The 18,654-nt window shown below is 52.5% G+C and overlaps 1 protein-coding gene across 2 annotated transcripts in view; it reads left to right on the forward strand.

Annotated features, from left to right (window-relative positions):
• The window catches only part of CRISPLD2 (cysteine rich secretory protein LCCL domain containing 2), an 87,907-nt gene that overhangs the window by 19,456 nt on the left and 49,797 nt on the right, over positions 1–18,654 (forward strand). For both annotated transcript variants that reach the window (XM_005592683.5, XM_005592684.5), the window contains exons 2-6: positions 694–1,007; positions 6,326–6,444; positions 9,580–9,712; positions 10,750–10,865; positions 14,909–15,009. In XM_005592683.5, the coding sequence (XP_005592740.1) occupies positions 768–1,007; positions 6,326–6,444; positions 9,580–9,712; positions 10,750–10,865; positions 14,909–15,009 (709 nt within the window). In that variant the 5' untranslated portion in view covers positions 694–767. The remainder of the gene's footprint in view (positions 1–693; positions 1,008–6,325; positions 6,445–9,579; positions 9,713–10,749; positions 10,866–14,908; positions 15,010–18,654) is intronic.

Here is an 18,654-nt window from a genome sequence, read left to right on the forward strand (position 1 = left end):
CAGTGAGCTGAGATCTGGCCACTGCACTCCAGCCTGGGCGACAGAGCGAGACTCCGTCTCAAAAAAAAAAAAAAAAAAGAAAATGCAGGGACTCAGGCCGGGCGCGGTGGCTCAAGCCTGTAATCCCAGCACTTTGGGAGGCCGAGACGGGCAGATCACGAGGTCAGGAGATCGAGACCATCCTGGCTAACACGGTGAAACCCCGTCTTTACTAAAAAAAATACAAAAAAACTAGCCGGGCGAGGTGGCGGGCGCCTGTAGTCCCAGCTACTCGGGAGGCTGAGGCAGGAGAATGGCGTAAAACCCGGGAGGCGGAGCTTGCAGTGAGCTGAGATCCGGCCACTGCACTCCAGCCGGGGCGACAGAGCGAGACCCCGTCTCAAAAAAAAAAAAAGAAAAAAAGAAAAAAAAGAAAATGCAGGGACTCGCTCCAGGAAAACTTGAGTCCAGGAGGAACTGTTCTAGGTTATCCTCTTTGGAATCCCGACAGCTCGCCTCGCTGGGAACCCTTGGCGTAAATCCCAGCTCCACCACTTCCTGTCTGTGGCACCTTGCTTGTTTAGCTTCTGTGGGCCTCAGTTTCCACATCTGTAAAATGGAGAGAGTCGTGTGTGCTGAGTTCGCTGCTCGAGCCAGCGCTGTGACCAGCTCCTACTAATGCGGCTTCTCCCACCGCCCTCTGCTTCCTTTCAGAGCTCGAGCGCCCAGCTCTGTCCCAGGAGCCCAGGCTGTCCTGTGAGTCCCATAGTTGCTGCAGGAGTGGAGCCATGAGCTGTGTCCTGGGCGGTGTCATCCCCTTGGGGCTGCTGTTCCTGGTCTGCGGATCCCAAGGCTACCTCCTGCCCAACGTCACTCTCTTAGAGGAGCTGCTCAGCAAATACCAGCACAACGAGTCTCACTCCCGGGTCCGCAGAGCCATCCCCAGGGAGGACAAGGAGGAGATCCTCATGCTGCACAACAAGCTTCGGGGCCAGGTGCAGCCTCAGGCCTCCAACATGGAGTATATGGTGAGCACCGGCTCTGGCCACAGGGGCTGGCACTGGGGGTGGGGCCCAGGCCACCAGCCTGCTCTGTGCCCCAGCCAGTGCATGTGGTGGCTGGCTCAGGGTCTCCTCTGGCAGAGGAGGACCCCGGCTCTGTTCTCTTTGTTTGTTTTGAGACAAACTCTCTCCCCCAAAATGCTGGGATTACAGGCGTGAGCCACCGTGCCCGGCCTGTTTGTTTGTTTTTGAGACAGAGTCTTGCCCTGTTGCCCAGACTGGAGTGCAATGGTGCCATCTCAGCTCACTGCAACCTCTGGCTCCTGGGTTCAAGTGATTCTCCTGACTCAGCCTCCTGAGTAGCTGGGATTACAGGCGTGCACCACCATGCCAGTCTAATTTTTTTTATTTTTATTAGAGATAGGGTTTCACCATGTTGGCCGGGCTGGTCACAAACTCCTGATCTCAAGTGATCCACCCTCCTCAGCTTCCCAAAGTGCTAGGATTACAGGCGTGAGCCACCATGCCCGGCCTGTACATATTTATTGAATGTGTGGGTAGGAGGCAGGCTGGCCTCCCGGCTCTGCTTCTCTGCCTTCCACACAGCCGGGATTTAATCAACTGGTGAATTCTATGTATTTTTGAGTGTCTCACGTGAGTCCAGTACCCTGTGAGATTCTTGTTATAAAGAGGTGGACAAAGCAGATAAGGTCCCCGTCCACACCGCATCTCTGGACTCATGTAGCCAGGAAGGATTTGTGGAGCACCTTCGATGTGCCTGGCACTGTCCTGGATTCCGGGAGGAGGCATAATTATGAGTTATGCAGAGTTAGAAGAAGAAATACGGGAGCTCCAAGAAAGAACATTACGGGTGGGAGAAACCTGACTGAGATGGAGGTGTTGGGGTGCCCACTCTGCGGAGGAGCCATCTCAGTTAAGACCTGAAGAGTGAGCATGGTTGAGTGAGCAAGCGTGCAGGGAAGGGTGTTCTGGGCAGAAGGAACAGAAGGTGTGAAACCGCCACCACCTCGTGAATTTCTTTCCTTAATGGGAGAAAAGCTTCGGGTCTCAGAGGAGCTCTCAAAAAGCCAGTGGGACCACGGCTCATTTCTGAGGGAGTGAGGTCATTGCAAGAGGTCAGAGAGGCAGGCAGGGGCAAAGCACACAGGGCTTTGAGGCTAGCTGAGGAGCCTGCCTTTTTTCTATAAGGAATAGGGTTTTGTTATTGCTGAAATGGGGGTGAAAAGAAAAAAAAAAGAAAAAGGGTTTATTTGCAGGCGAGGATACTTTTATGACTGTGAAGCACTTTTTTTTTTTTTTTTTTTTTTTTTTTTTTGAGACGTAGTTTCACTCTTTCACCCAGGCTGGAGTGAAGTGGTGTGATCTCAGCTCACTGCAACCCCGACCCCTGGGTTCAAGCAATTCTCCTGTCTTGGCCTCCCAAGTAGCTGGGATTATAAGTGCCTACCCCCACGACCAGCTAATTTTTGTATTTTCAGTAGAGACGAGGTTTGCCATGTTGGCCAGGCTGGTCTCAAATTCCTGACCTCAGCTGATCCACCCACCTCAGCCTCCCAAAGTGCTGGGATTACAGGTGTGAGCCACCGTGCCTGGCCGTGAAACACTTTTGCTGCTGTGCATGTTGGGGATTGGAGGGCCCAGCAGGAAGCAGGGAGGCTGCTGGGAGGTGGCTCAGTCAGCAGATGACGGGCAGGTGAGGAGGGAAGGGGCGGGATTTGGGCGGGAGGCGGGAAGTGAAGAACAAAGAGCCGTTCTGAGACCTAGGAGGTGTTGCCCATGGGTCAGGGCTACACTGGCTTTCTGGCTGGGCTTTCTGTCTTTCTCTGGACGCACTGCACCGTGAGAAAGGCTCCTGGAAGCAGCAACCCTGCCCGGGGGCTGTTTCTGAAGGGGCAGAGCAGAGGCAGGAAGCCCTGCAAGGCTTCCCTCAGAGTCACTGGCTTTCCCTGGTGCCTGCTTTAGCCTGAACACGCTCCCCTCCTCTTCTAAGTTTCTCTTTCTTTCTTTCTTTCTTTCTTTCTCTCTCTCTATTTCTTTCTTTCTTTCTTTCTTTCTTTCTTTCTTTCTTTCTTTCTCTCTCTCTCTATTTTTCTTTCTTTCTCTCTCTTTTTTCTTTGTCTCTCTTTTTTCTTTCTCTCTCTTTCTTTCATCTTTCTTTTTTCTTTTTGATTTTTTTGAGACAGAGTCTAGCTCTGTCGCCCAGGCTGGAGTGCAGTGGCGTGATCTCAGCTCACTGCAACCTCCACTTTCCGGTTCAAGTGACTCTCCTGCCTCAGCCTCCTGAGTAACTGGACTATAGGTACACACCACCACACCCGGCTAATTTCTGTATTTTTAGTAGAGGTGGGGTTTCACCACGTTAGCCAGGCTGGTCTCGAATTCCTGACCTCAGGTGATCCACCCACCTCAGCCTCCCAGAGTGCTGGGATTACAGGCATGAGCCACCGCGCCCGGCCTAAGTTTTTCTTTTTCACCCTCAATTTCTAAGATCAGAGGGGGCTTGTTGGAACATGCTGTTGGGAGAGTTGCTTTATGAGAAATGAAAGGAAAGGGGCCCCAGGAACGTTGAGACCCACCGAATGTCCCATCCGCGCATCCCTGGTGGCTTGGCCTTGGTCCTCATGGGACCAAGGAGGCCCCACGTCTCTCTGGAGAGGTTGGGGCATGTGGGACTGGAGCTTGACTGAGCTCCAGGATCCCAGATGCTTCCCACATCCCGGTCTGCAGCAGGCCGGGTTCTTGTGGATGTTCTTCTGCCTGCACCGTGTGGTCCTCCCGGTTTCACGCAAGGCTTAGCGCCGGTGAAAGGAGCTTCTTTGCAACAGGGAAAGCCAGGCCGCCCGGGCAGCCCATAGCAGGCCTTTCATGTTTTCCTATTTGTTTACTTGGTGCTGTTTCAGGATTGGAGCTGAGATCGGGGTCCTTTGGTCTAAAAGGCCGGCCTGCTGGGGAGGCTGAGCCTTTGTGGATGCTACTGAGGCCACCTCAGAGCAGGGAGGCTGGAAGGGAGGGAAGGCAGGGCCCCTGCCACTCAGCCTGGCGCCCTCAGCACTGCACTGCGTTGCCCCTCGGCTCTGGTTCACACCCAAACAAGCAACGCAGATTTGAGAATTCGTCTTGGAAACGTGGCTTCCTGTTCAACCCTGCCTGCTGTGGCTTCAAGCCACAGTCCTTTGAAATAGGCTTAGCACTGAAAGGTGGATTCTGAAATCTCAAAGAGTCGAGCAGCCCGTTCTGAGGTTTTATGAGTGGAGAGGCTCTGGAGCCAGCCTGCCTGCCTCCAGCCAGCTCTGTTACTGGCCAGCTTTGTGACTTCGGGCAGATTGCTTAGCCTTTCTGTTTATGTTTCCTCATCTACACGATGGGAACAAGATACACTTTCTCGTAGGGTTGTTTGGAGGAGGCGATGAGATAAGGCATGATCAGTTCTAAGTAAATGTGAATTATGCTGTTATCATTTAGTATATTGCACAGTCAGCATATTGCATTAGCATATTTTAGTAACTTCTTATTTTAGTGGGATGGGTCTGGCACTTGGTTACAGTATGCAAGGCAGGAAGAGCCCCCTTAGTAGCCAGACGAGAGGGGGTTGCGAGAGGCTTCCTGGCTGTGTGACCTCAGGCAGGTTACTTAACCTCTCCAAGACTTAAGGTTTGTTGCCCCTTGGCCACCGAGGAGTCTTGGTGGGACACGGGGAGAGAGGGAAGCGAGGCATGCGGTTGTGTTGGGCAGGTACTCCCTGCTGGGGGGTCCCAGGACTAAGACAGGACTGTCTTCCATGAGCATCTGCTGTGTGCCCGGGGCTGGGTGTGCAGAGGGCAGGGAGGCCAGCCTCTGCCTGCTTAGAGCTGGAGCACCTGTCGGGAGGACGCCAGGGAGGAAGGGCAGTGTCAACTGCCAGCTGTGAGCGGGGGCTGCCTGGCGTCTGTTCCTCCGCAGAGGAGAAAGGACACGCTTGCTCTGCTCATGGGGTTCTCTCCCCAGGAGTCGTGTGTGTTCCTGGGGCCAGCTGTGGCAGGCGAAGCTGCAGAGCTTGTCTTCAGAGTCTGCCCAGACCGCTGCTCAGGCCCCGCTGATTCAGGCCGGGCCGCGCTGGGAGGTGAGCAGGGCTGGGCAAGCTGAAGGCGTCTCTTGTCAATTTCTTTTCATTGTGGTAAAATATACAGACTATAAAAGTGACCATTTTAACCATTTTTAAATGTGCAGTTCTGTGGCACTAGGTACATTCACACTGTGGTGCAACCATCCCCACCATCCACCTCTGGCACTTTCTTTTCTTTTCTTTCTTTCTTTTTTTGAGACAGTCTCACTTTGTCCACGCCCGGTTAATTTTTGTATTTTTAGTAGAGACGGGGTTTCACCATGTTGGCCAGGCTGGTCTCCAACTCCTGACCTCAAGTGATCCGCCTGCCTCTGCCTCCCAAAGTGCTGGGATTACAGGTGTGAGCCACTGAGCCGGGCCCATCTCCGGCACTTTCTATCTTCCGACTGAAATGCGGCACCCATTCGTCTCAGGGCCCTTCTTGCCGTGTTGCCCTGCGGGTAGCCAGTGAGAATCTAAAATCCCCTGCAGGGGCCCTCGGCTGCTTTTCCTTGCAGGCCTGAGTGTGGCTGATGTGGATAAAGCCTCTCTGACTGCAGCCAGGCCCTGGGCTGGGCACCTCGTGGGCTTACCCTCCCCATTACTGCCAACAGTGAGGGCTGTGGACATGCCCATGTTACCGATGAGGACAGTGAGGCTCAGACAGGATAACTGCATGCCTAGGCTCACACCGCCATTCCAGGACCAGCATTCAGAACACCGATCCAATGCCACACGAATAACTTATTTCTAGCCCCTGGCCTAGGAATAGCATCTGATTATTACCTGCTGTGGCCCACACATAACTGCATACATGGAGACAGCTCAGGCTCCAACGTCCTGAAGACCCGGGTTCAAATCCTGGTTCTGCAACTGGCTGACTGTGGGACCCAGGGAAAATGGCATTGCTTCTTCAGGCCTTGATTTGCTTGCCTGTGAAATGGAGATAAGAAGGGTCTACTTCAGAGGCCCCTTGTTAGAATGCAATGAAAAGATTGGGGTAAAGCCTGAGGCCTGGTGTGCTTGGAACATGCGTAAGGAGAGGAAACCAGGGTCATCGGGACAGGTTCCAGGCCAAGACCATCCCTAGAGATGGCTGCTGACCTTCCCTTTTCTTCCACGCAGCAGCAGAGCATTGGCTGTAGGCTCCGCGGGAGCCCAGGCTGGGGCATTGCTGCATTTATGGTTCTTACGCCCCTCCCTCACCCTCACCTCCTGGTGCCTGTTTCTCCTCCTGCTGCAGACCTGGGATGACGAGCTGGAGAAGTCTGCGGCGGCATGGGCCAGTCAGTGCATCTGGGAGCATGGGCCCACCAGTCTGCTGGTGTCCATCGGGCAGAACCTGGCTGCCCACTGGGGCAGGTAAGAGCCACAAGCTTCTCTCCAGCTGCTGCAGGCCCCCATTGCTGTGTGCCGGGCTCAGCACTTGCCCATTATCAAGTTTAGCCTGCAAAGAGAGTGAGAGAGACCACCAGTTCCATCCATATTCTGGGTAACTGAGGCTCGGCACCCGGGAACACTCCTGAATAACTGACAAAATGTATTCAAGCTTGGTTGGCTGACCCCAGACACTGATGATTGATTAAAGTTTGTAGTTTGGGCTTTCTTTCTTTCTCTTTTTCTTTTTTTTTCTTCTCTTTTTTTTTTTTTTTTTTTTGAGATAGGGTCTTATTCTGTCATTCAGGATGGAGTGCAGTGGCGCAATCTCGGCTCACTGCAACCTCCGCCTCGTGGGTTTAAGTGATTCTCAAGCCTCAGCCTCCCAAGTAGCTGGGACTATAGGCATGTGCCACCATGCCTGGCTAATTTTTGTATTTTTTGGTAGAGACAGGGTTTCACCAGGTTGGCCAGGGTAGTCTCGAACTCCTGGTCTCAAGTGATCCACCCACCTCAGCCTCCTCAAGTGCGGCGATTACAGGCATGAGCCACCCCGCCCAGCCTGTAGATGGGGTTTCCATTCCATCTCCTGTGCAGGGTTCCTGAGTCCCCGTTCCTGTGGGGTGAACGGCTCTGTTCGCGGTGGGTCATTTCTATCTGGTTCTGCTCACTGTTTAAGGCTGAGCCAGGTTCCACCCTGCTGGGAACATGCCCATTGCCTTCCCCGCGTCATCTGGCCGTCGGGAAGCTCACTAACTTCTCCAGACCCCCGGGGCTTCCCTGTCTGGCCGTGGTCTGTCCCCTCTCCTTCCCTGTCTGGCCGTGGTTTGTCACCTCTCTAGTAGGAGGCATTGACGGTTGTGTGTTAAATGCAGCTGACTGGCCTTCCCCAGAGTAACCTGGACCATGTATCCGTGCTCCCAAAGAGGCCAGAAGTCCCCTCCTGGGGGCTGAGGGCTGGTTTCTTTGGAGAAAGTGGGAAAATGTCTTTTGACCACACCCAGGATAACAACTAATGACCACATAAGACTTAACGACCAACCTGTGACCGTGCCATGCCCAAGGCCAGAGTGCACGTCCTCAGACCCATCCAGGACCTAGATTGACTTCCATTTTGCCCTAATTATTAAAAAGTTGGACTGGGCTTTAGACAGCCTCTTAAAATGTAGGTGAGGGTTTGCTTTCACTTCCCACAGAGGGATTTCCTAGGCTGGGTTTCATCAGGCCCCGGGCAGCCACACCTTCCTCTGCATCCGTGGGTTATCAGGACGAACCTGGGCAGGTGTCATGGTGGATCAACAGCTGTGACTTCAGAGGCAAATCCACACCATGGTTTTTTCTTTGGTGAAGTTAGCTTTTTATAAAAACTGTCTTACAGGCTGGGCATGGTGGCTCACGCCTGTAATCCCAGCCCTTTGGGAGGCCGAGGTGGGCGGAATACAAGGTCAGGAGTTCAAGACTATCCTGGCCAACATAGTGAAACCCCATTTCTACTAAAAATACAAAAAAATTAGCTGGGCATGGTGGCGGGCACCTGTAATCCCAGCAACTCGGGAGGCTGAGGCAAGAGAATCGCTTGAATACCGGAGGCAGAGGCTGCAGCGAGCCGGGATTGTGCCTGGGAGATAGTACAAGACTTCGTCTTGGAAAAAAAAAAAAATCTTACAATAACATGAAAGGCAAGTGTCTAGAGCAGGGAGATCTGTAATTCCTGTAATTACAGATCCTGTAATTCCTTGCCTGGTGCGGCTCTTTTCATTTTTCTGGGCTCCTTTGTAGCACTTGGCTGGGCGCCAACATAGTTTTACAGCCTTGCGACTATAGCCTGGATCACTTTGAAATCTTTTTTTTTTTCCTTTTCATACAATATTGGGAAATTTTCAGTGACGCAGTTGTCATGAGTGTCACCCTGCAAATGCCCCAGTGGTCCCTCTCTGGACAGACCAAAGTTGACCCGTTGGCTCTTGCAGATTCATTTTGTTTGTTTGTTTTTCGCTTTGTCTCGCTTGAATGATTTCTTTAGGATTACTCCTGAGGAGGAGGATTGCTCGGCCAAAGGGCACAGAGACTTCCCCACTTCTTAAGGAATTTTGCTAACTTGCTTTGCAAAACAGCCCCTGACTCTGCACAGCGCCCCAGGGCAGCCGTGGGTTCCTTTCCCCACAGCTGTGCCAGTGCCAGTGCCAGCCTTGAGTCTGCGTGACCTTGAGCCTGCGGGGAAGCGGATGAGTGGCCAGCAGCCCTCTGCTCCTGCCTCCTCACTGCATGCACGCCCCTCTGCAGATGCCGCTGACCACTGCCGTGCGTTCTGCTTCCAGACAGTAATTGTTACAAGACCTCTAACTTCCTCGCCGACCACATTGCCCTTAAAAATGGTCATTTCCCCCGTGAGCGTTTTCTCTTCATCGAAACCACTTTGTTTATACTTGCTGGTGACAGTGTGACTGTGGACTTGCCTCCAGTTTGGTTTTTTCCCTACTTAAAAAAAAATGGTGCCAACCTTGGCAGCTGAGTCTGAAGCAAGGGGGCGGTGGGCATGAAGCAATGACCCCACGGAGGATGTCCAGGGACCGGCGCAGCTGGTGGCTGTGGATTACAGGTGGGCACCACCACGCCCGGCTAATTTTCGTATCTTTAGTAGAGACGAGGTTTCACCATGTTGGCCAGGCTGGTCTCCAACTCCTGACCTCAGGTGATCCACCCGCCCCAGCCTCCCAGAGTGCTGGGATTACAGGCGTGAACTACCATGTTCGGCCTTAACTGCACTCACGTCTTCATCAGGTTTTGTCTTAGACAATAATGTCGGTGAAACACGGGCTTCATGGGCTGGCTATTGTTTCTCCAACATGCCTGAAAATAAACACCTAATTGACATAAAAAAAGACTCATTGAGAGCCAGGTTAAGATTTTTCTGCATGTGAGCCACCCGAAGAGCCTACTAGAGGCCCCAGGTAAGCTCCTCAATGATAATGGTTTTAATCACCTGTGCCAGGTGCTCCTGGAATTGGGGGCTATCCCCCTCCTCGGCCTCCCTCCCCCCCACCTGCCCCTGGCTGCTGCCGTTTCCGCTGGCGGGTGGGGTGAGGGGCCGGGACTGAGTGAGCCGCTTCTGCCCTGTAGGTATCGCTCTCCCGGGTTCCACGTGCAGTCCTGGTATGACGAGGTGAAGGACTACACCTACCCCTACCCGAGCGAGTGCAATCCCTGGTGTCCGGAGAGGTGCTCAGGGGCCATGTGCACGCACTACACACAGGTAACTCGGGGACTCGCCACCCCCTCAGCCCTGCACCCCAATCCCAGTCATTCACCCCCTGCCCCTGGGGCATTGGTGCCAAATCTGTTAAACCTCTGTGCTGTTATTGCCTTACTTTTTAAAAATTCAGTTCTATGCAAAGTACAGCTGGTAGAATACGCTGTTTGTTACCAGCAAGGCCAGAAACTGAGTGAGCACTACAAACTCCTTTTTTTAAAATTTGAGACAGTGTCTCCCTGCTACCTGGGCTGGAGTGCAGTGGCATGATCTTAGCTCAGTGCAGCCCCCAAACTCCTGGGCTCAAGCAATCCTCCCACCTCAGCCTCCTGAGTACGGGACTACAGGTGTACACTACCAGGCCTGGCTAATTTTTGTTTTTGTTTTTGTTTTTTTTTTAGAGATGGGTCTGGTTATGTTGTCCAGGCTGGTCTCAAATTCCCAGGCTCATGCAATCCTCCCCGCTCAGCTTCCCAGTGTGTTGGGATTAGAGGTGTGAGCTACTGCACCCAACCGAGAAATCTATGGCAATTTGACATTGCGGGGCATTTTCATTGTGTGGGAGTTTGTTTGCTTGCTTTTTCTTTTGAAATGGAGTCTCCCTCTGTCACCCAGGCTGGAGTGCAGTGGCATGATCTTGGCTCACTGCAGTCTCTGCCCCCCGAGGTTCAAGCAATTCTCCTGCCTCAGCCTCCTGAGTAGCTGGGACTATAAGCTCACGCTACCACGCCTGGCTAATTTTTGTATTTTTAGTAGAGACAGGGTTTCACCATGTTGGTCAGTCTGGTCTCGAACTCCTGACCTCGTGATCTGCCCGCCTCAGCCTCCCAAAGTGCTGAGATGACAGGCATGAGCCGCTGCGCCCAGCCCACTTGCTTGCTTTTTAATGAAATGCATGTATCTTCAATGGGTTGGGGACTAATATCTGCTTCCCCAGCCCTTCACTCTTTAGTGCCAACACCTTATACATCCAGGCCAGAGTGTATCACCCTTTTGTGCCTTGTCCCTCGAGCTGTGACACACAGATGTCATCTTTTCAGATAGTTTGGGCCACCACCAACAAGGTCGGCTGTGCTGTGAACACCTGCCGGAGGATGACCGTCTGGGGAGAAGTCTGGGAGAACGCCGTCTACTTTGTCTGCAATTATTCTCCAAAGTAAGACGAGTTGATGCGATTGTATGGGGTAGGGGTTGGGATGTGTTTGCTTGCCGTGGAGCACCCAGTGAAAACTGGCTTGAGCAGCGAAGTCTTCATTATCTCACATAACAGGGAATCTAGAGTTTGGTGCATCTGGGTTAGCTTAAAAGCTCAGCAATGTCAACAAGGACCCGGGTCCTTTCCGTCTTCCTGCCATACCATTCTCTCCTCAGGGTCCCGAGATGGCTGCAGAGCACCCACATCACATCTCCCCAAGCAGAAGGAAAGATGGTCAAAGGGCCAAAGGGCTCTCTCCTTAGGTCTTTCGCACACTGGCACACTCTCTCCTTATGTTCTTGGCCAGAATTAGACCAATCATAGATGAGGGGGAATAAGATTGCCCCAACTGGCTTTGCAAGACGTCCTCTGAGACCAACTAAACAAAGTCAGAAGCGGGAATAGCTGCTGGCTGGGCAGCCAGCATGGTCTGCCCTGGCAGTATGATTATTTTTCTCTGAAAATGTGCAGTAGACAGCACCCTAGAAAACACATGTTCATACAAAGCCCAGCTTCTCTGTTTACCTCTGAAGAGGGTCCTCATGCGGCCTCCCGATCCTGGTGCCTCCTCCGCCTATAGCATGCTCAGATTGTCCGTGTGGTGTCCAGCCCTTGACTCATTTGCTCATGGGACAAATATGTGCTGATTCTTGGAGAGCCGCTCCCCCAGTTCACGGCCTGAGGTTTGCATACTGGCCGCTGGCCACTGCTGTGCTCGCCCCGTGCCCTGTGTAGCGTGGGCCCCGGGGCATGTTTGCTCAGTGACTGAATGAAACGGCAATGACCTCATGTATTTGTCTTGGGTCAGGAATGGTTATGAAAAGGTGGGATGAAGGGGGAATCGCTGAGGTTGGGAGGAAAAATAGAAGCTCTCCCAAAACCATCTGGCATGCCTGCGGTGGCGTGGCTCAGCAGCCCACATGGATAAGCGCAGCGGGTGTGTCATTGCCTGGGAGGGACGCAGGCCCCATGCAAGGGCAGCAGACCGGTCCAAGGTGGTGGAATTCCTGGCCCAGTGGCAGTTGGGGAATGAGGAATCATTTGACTTGATTCAATATAAAAATAGACACTAGAAGGTCCTATCAGAAATGAAATTTTTTCCTTCTGTAGCCACCCCCTGCTTCCTTAAAAAAAGGAATAACCCATGTATGGTTATTACTCATCTTCAGTATACAGCGTGACACAGTTTGACATGCATTAGTCTGTTGGGGCTGCAACAACAGATGCCACAGCCTGGGCAGCTTACACATCAGACTTTTATCTCTCACCGTTCTGGAGGCTGGAAGTCCCCTGGATCAAGGTGTGGCAGATCAAGGTGTGGCAGCATCGGGCTCCAGCGGGGGCTCTCTTCCTGGCTCACCAACGGCCGCCTTCTTACATGGTGGTGAGAGATGAGGACACCAATCCTATTGGATCAGGACTTCACCTGTTGACCTTATTTAACCTTAATTAGTTTCGTCAAGGCCCTGTCTCCACGTACAGTCACACTGGGGGTGAGGGCTTCAACACTGGGATTTGCGGAGACACATACTGAAAGTCAATGGCAATAGCCTTCTACTCGTGTAGCTACCATCCAGATGGAGATGGACGGTGTCTCCCGTGCCGCAGAGGCTCTCTCGTGCCCCGCAAAGTGACCACCATTCTAGCATCTTTCCCATCAGTCTGTGGTGTCTGGTTTGGGACCTCACATGAGGGGGGCTACACAGCACACTCCCAAATGGTGCCCCCAAATGGTATTTTGCTCAACATCACATTGGTGAGGTCTCCCCATGGTGTTGTGTCTTCACTGGTTCTTTCCTTTTGTCCGCTGCGTATTACTGCGTGCTGTCCATGGCCTCTTTCTTAGAGAGAGGGCTTGAGCCCCTGGGCTATGCAGGACACTGTCCCAGGCATCAGGGTGGGAAGGGTGGCTGGGAGGGTGGGTTTGGGTGTGGTGGGAGGTCAGATCCCTTGATGGGGATTCCCAGCCCGACAGGGGATGAGGTGGGTGTGTACATAGAGGGACTTGCACGTGAGGGAAGGTACTTCACGGTGCTATTCAAAACTTAAGGAGACTGGCCAGTGCGGTGGCTCATGCCTGTAATCCCAGCCTCCTTTGGCCAAGGCAGGAGAATCGCTTGAGTCCAAGAGTTCAAGACCAGTCTTGGCAACTGGTAAAACCCCATCTCTACAAAAAATACAAAAAGTTAGCTGGGTGTGGTAGTGCATGCCTGTATTCCCAGTTACTTGTGAGGCTGAGGTGGGAGGATTGCTTGAGCCCAGGAGGTTGAGGCTGCAGTGAGCTGTGGTCATACCACTGCCCTCCAGCCTGGGTGACAGAGCAAGACCCTGTCTCAAAAATTAAGGAGATTGTTCATCTGCAGGACCTGATGCCCAGCCGGCCTTCCATCAATGCCAACCCTGAGTATTAGGGTTGAGCTGGGAGCGTCAGTGGTGTGGTTTGTCTGAGGAAATAGAGAACCCCAGACACAAGGGAAAATGGCAGGGGCAATGGGACGTACCCATGACAGGACCACAGTCATCTGAGAAACCTACTGGGCTTCACCCAGAGACAGGATGGGCTCTGGGCCCTCTCGGTCCCTTGGTGCTGTTCCTTTTGGGGGAGTCATCCCAAAGTCCCCCGGGGATCTGAGCAGAGGGTATCTGAGTGGGGATGTCTTGTGGCATGGCACAGACACGGTCATTCTGCCTCTAGAATGTGAGGGGGTGGGAGAGGCTGTGTGCGGGTCATAACCCCAGACGGTGCCCAGCCCTGTCCTTCCTGCACTGCACGGCCCACTGCCCCTCCCCTGCCCACAGTCCCCTCGGGGAGGCCAGGGTGCTTCTGGGGCCGCGGGAGGTTCTAGACCACTCTGGTAAGGACAGATGCCTGTCAGACCCAGAGCGTGCTTCCTGCCAGTTGTCTTCGGCCAGCACTGGCAGGGCCCCTCCCCTTCTTCCCTGGAAAGCATCAGAGCATTCCCCACACAAGCTTGTGAATTTCCCCAACTCTGAGAGCACAGCATTCCCCATGAGTCAGGCGCCAGTCCGAGGGCTTCCCCACGGTCACTCCCTCAGTCTCACAGCAGGGCAGCAGCCCTGCTGCTATGACCCCATTTTACAGAAAGGGAGACCAAGGCTGGGGCTGGAGGAGGCTGGCCGAGGGCACACGCTGGCAGCCTGGGGCCCAGTTAGGGAAGCCTGCTCTCCACAGCCCAGGAGCTGCAGGAAGGGCCTTGGGATTCCGCTCACCACCGGTACCTGGCCCCTGGAGAAAGCCTTTGGTGCAGCCTCCAGTTTTCCTGCCCCTGGGAACTCCAGAGGGAGGCAGAGGGCAACTGTGACCCAAGAGGGACCTTTGACCCAGCCCTTAGAATAGAGTGTGCCTAACTAAGGCTCTGAGCCTGACGGCCTGGGTTCAAATCCCAGCCCCGCCACTTGCTTGCTCTGTGACCTGGGGCAAGTCACTTAACCTCACTGTGCCTCAGTTTCCTCTTCTGCAAAAGTATTGAATTCCAGCTCTTCCCTCCTAGGGTGTTGGGGAGATGGGGTGAGGAGCACAGTGAAGGCATAGACCGGGGATGGCAAAACTGGGGGTGGTAAAAACTGGGAAACACAAGCCATCTCCAGAACAGGCTGGCTTTACACATTTGAGAAACGGCTTAAAAGGGAGTCCTGACAGCTTTTCAGTGCTAAGGTGTTAGGATCCAGGGGCCCTGACAGTGTTCGGAGCCGTGTAGGTGGAAGGGGGGCCACGGGGCCGACAGCCAGCCAGGGCAAAGGTACTGGGTGGAAGAGCATCTTGCACCTCCCTTCTGCAGGATCGCTGGGATTCTGGAGCTCTCTAGACTCTGTGTGCATGGGAGGGCCTGGGACAGTCACATTTCCCGCTTCCCACAGCACACTCCTATCCCCCTGACCTGTCAGTGACGGTGTTCAGGGACTCAGGTGGGCCTTGGAAGAGGATCAGTCCCAAGGCCTCACATGGTAGTTCCCTCTGACGGTTGTTTTTGGTCTGTCCTCAGGGGGAACTGGATCGGAGAAGCCCCCTACAAGAATGGCCGGCCCTGCTCTGAGTGTCCGCCCAGCTATGGAGGCGGCTGCAGGAACAACTTGTGTTACCGAGGTAGGAAATTCACTCCCAACACTTTTGCAATGAATTTTCCTCAGTGTGAGTCATGCGACAGCGTTACATAAAATGGGGGAATTAAAGACGTCAGAGTCACCCCTCCCGGCCCTATTGAAGACACTCTCAGCACGTTCCTCCCGCCTCCGTGATGAGCTGAGCCTCATCTCCAGGGTCTGGGCTCAGCTTCCAGGCCCGTGGAGAGCCGCACTGCCCCAAGATGTGACTTCCCATGGGCATCCAGGCTCTGCGGATGCTGGACACAGCATTAAATGCAGACATACTGCTCACCCTCATTAGCGTTCACAGTTTCATATGAAATAGGCCAGGGGCCGGGCACGGTGGCTCACACCTGTAACCCTAGCACTTTGGGAGGCTGAGGCAGGAGGACCATATGAGGCCATGTATTAGGGTTCTCTAGAGGGACAGAACTAATAGGATATATATAAATATATATATATGATTTATTAAGGAGTGTTAAACTCACATGATCACAAGATCCCACAATAGGCCATCTGCAAGCTGAGGAACAAGAAAGCCAGTGCGAGTCTGGAAGTGGAACAACCTCAAGCCCAATGTTTGAGGGCAGGAAGCATCCGGCACGAGAAAAAGATGGAAGCTGCTCCCAGCCTCCGTCTAAATCAGTCTAGTCTTTTCACCGTTTTCTGCCAGCTTTATATCCTAGCTGCGCTGGCAGCTGATTAGATGGTGCCCACCCAGATCGAGGGTGGGTCTGCTTTTCCCAGCCCACTGACTCAAATGTTCACCTCCTTTGGCAGCACCCCCACAGATACACCCAGGATCAATACTTTGCATCCTTCAATCCAATCAAGTTGGCACTCAGTATTAACCATCACAAGCCCACCCCTTGTCAACTTGAACCCACACACATCTCCTGAGATCATTTATAATCTTCAAATAGAGACAGTAATAAGATCCTAATTACACCTAACATAATACAACTATCCTTCGTAAAACTGGAAACTCACCACCAGTCCCCAACCCAAATGCTATGACATAAAGTTAACAATACTTAAATGCTGATATGAAGTTAATAAATCTTACGTCCCATGATAAAGGAAAAAGGAAATAACATGAAGATATTTTCTTAGTACAAGTGTATACATGCACAAACATGTTTTTAACAAAAGGAGGAAATACTCATAACAATTACAGTCCTCGTATCTGCAACTGGTCACGTGGTCATAGCTGGTATTGATGACCACCTTCTTCTGCTGCCCATTCTGTATTCCCTTTGCCTTCAGCAAGCACCTCAGCAGGTCTTGTTTTTTTTTCCTAGTGGAGTGACCCAAACCTTCATTCCTAAAGGGACTGGGCCATTCGTAGTCCTGCCTGGATTGGGCTGTTGTAGTTTCCCATTGACCTTAATCACAGGACATGGTAATACTAAGAGATGCCCCAAGGGATCTCCTGTATTCCACACATGCTCTTCCTTACCTCCATGGTGGAGCAGTAGACTGATTTCATCTTGATAGTCCACGTCAATCACTCCAGCCAACACTGTAACTCCCTTCTTAGCCTGTTGACTTAAGGGTAGGAGCCCAAAGTGTCCAGGTGGCAATCTTAACTTCCAGTGTAATGGAATCATTGTTGTGTCTCCTGGTGGCAGCGTTCCTCCCTCTGGAACTAAGACCTCTAAGCCAGGAGAAGGTAATGTCTCAGGAACAGGAAGCAAACATTTTGCTAGTGGGTCTCTAGGGGTGAGGGCGAGTGATGCCACTTCCACTTCCACCCCTTCATTCCTGAACTCATGAATCTTGGCTATGGGAGAAACAATACCATATATTGGATGCTGATTGAGGGCATACATGGCCTTCTGGAGAACTTCGCCCCAGCCCTGCCAAGTATTGTCACCTAGTTGGCATTGTAATTGTGACTTCAAAAGGCCATTCCACCGTTCTATCAATCCAGCTGCTTTAGGATGATGGGGAACATGGTAAGACCAGTGAATTCCATGAGCATGAGCCCACTGCCACACTTTTTCAGCCATAAATTGAGTGCCTTGGTCAGAGGCAATGTTGTGTGGAATTCCAGGATGGTGGATAAGGCATTCTGTGAGTCCATGGATGGTAGTCTTGGCAGAAGCATTCCACACAAAATAGGCAAACCTGTATCCAGAGTAAGCATCTGTTCCAGTGAGGACAAACCTCTGCCCTTTCCATGATGGAAGAGGTTCAATATAATCAACCTGCCACCAGGTAGCTAACTGATCACCCCCAAGGAATGGTGCCATATCAAAGGCTCAGTGTTGGTCTTTGCTGCTGGCAAATTGGGTACTCAGCAGTGGCCGTAGCCAGGTCAGCCTTGGTGAGTGGAAGTCCATGTTGCTGAGCCTATGCATAACCCTCCACCCCCTGCCTCCATGGCCACTTTGTTCATGGGCCCATTGGGCGATGACAGAGGTGACTAAGGAAAGAGACTGAGTGGTGTCCACAGAATGAGCCATCCTCTCCACTTAATTCATAAATCCTGCTCTGCTGAGGTCACCTTTTGGTAAGCATTCACATGGGATGCGAACATCTTCACAGTTTCTGACCACTCAGAGAAGTCCATCTTCATCCCTCTTTCCCAAATGGCTTTGTCACCAATTTCCCAATCATGCTTCTTCCAAGTCCCCAACCATCCTGCCAAACCATTGGCTACAGCCCATGAATCAGTATAAAATTGCACATCTGACCATTTCTCCTTCCATGCAAAGTGTACAACCAGGTGCACTGCTCAAAGTCCTGCCCACTGGGAAGATTTCCCCTCACCGCTGTCCCTCAAGCATGTCCTAGAAAGGGGCTGTAGGGCTGCAGCTGTCCACTCTTGGGTGGTGCTTGCATATCGTGCAGAACCATCTGTGAACCAGGCCCTAGTCTTCTCTTCATCTGTCAACTGATGTTAGGGAACTCCCCATGAGGCCATGGGTGCAGGCTGGCGGAGAGAAGGCAGGGGGGCGGGAGTGGAGACCAGGGGCAGTTGAGCCACTTCCTTATGTAACTTACTTGTGCTTTCAGGACTTGCTTGAGCCCAATCACTTATACCACTTCCATTTGATGATGGAATGCTGCTGTGCACGACCCATGTTATGGCTCGATGGGTCAGAAAGCATCCAGTTCGTGATAGGCAGTTCAGGTCACATGGTGACTTGATGATCCATAGTCAAACGTTCAGTTTCCACCAAAGCCTAGTAACAGGCCAAGAGCTGTCTCTCAAAAGGAAAGTAGTTATTTGCAGAAGATGGCAGGGCCTTGCTCCAAAATCCTAGAGGCCTCGTCTGTGATTCACCTATGGGGGCCTCTCAGAGGCTCCAAACAGCATCCCTGTCTGCCACTGACACCTCAAGCACCACTGGAGCTGCTGGGTCATATGGCCCAAGTGGCAGAGCAGCTTGCACAGCAGCCTGTTGCAGAGCCTTCTCCTGTTCTGGACCCACTCAAAACTGGCAGCCTTTTGGGTCACTTGATAAATGAGCCAGAGTAACACACCCAGATGAGGAATGTGTTGACTCCAAAATCCTAATTGGCCCACTAGGCATTGTGCCTCTTTCTTGATTGTAGGAGGGACCAAATGCAACAACTTATCCTTCACCTTAGAAGGAATACCTTAACAGCACTAGACCCCTATAAATTTTACCGAGGT

The sequence above is a fragment of the Macaca fascicularis genome, chromosome 20 (genome assembly GCF_037993035.2).
Source record: "Macaca fascicularis isolate 582-1 chromosome 20, T2T-MFA8v1.1".
NCBI classification, from domain to species: Eukaryota; Metazoa; Chordata; class Mammalia; order Primates; family Cercopithecidae; genus Macaca; species Macaca fascicularis.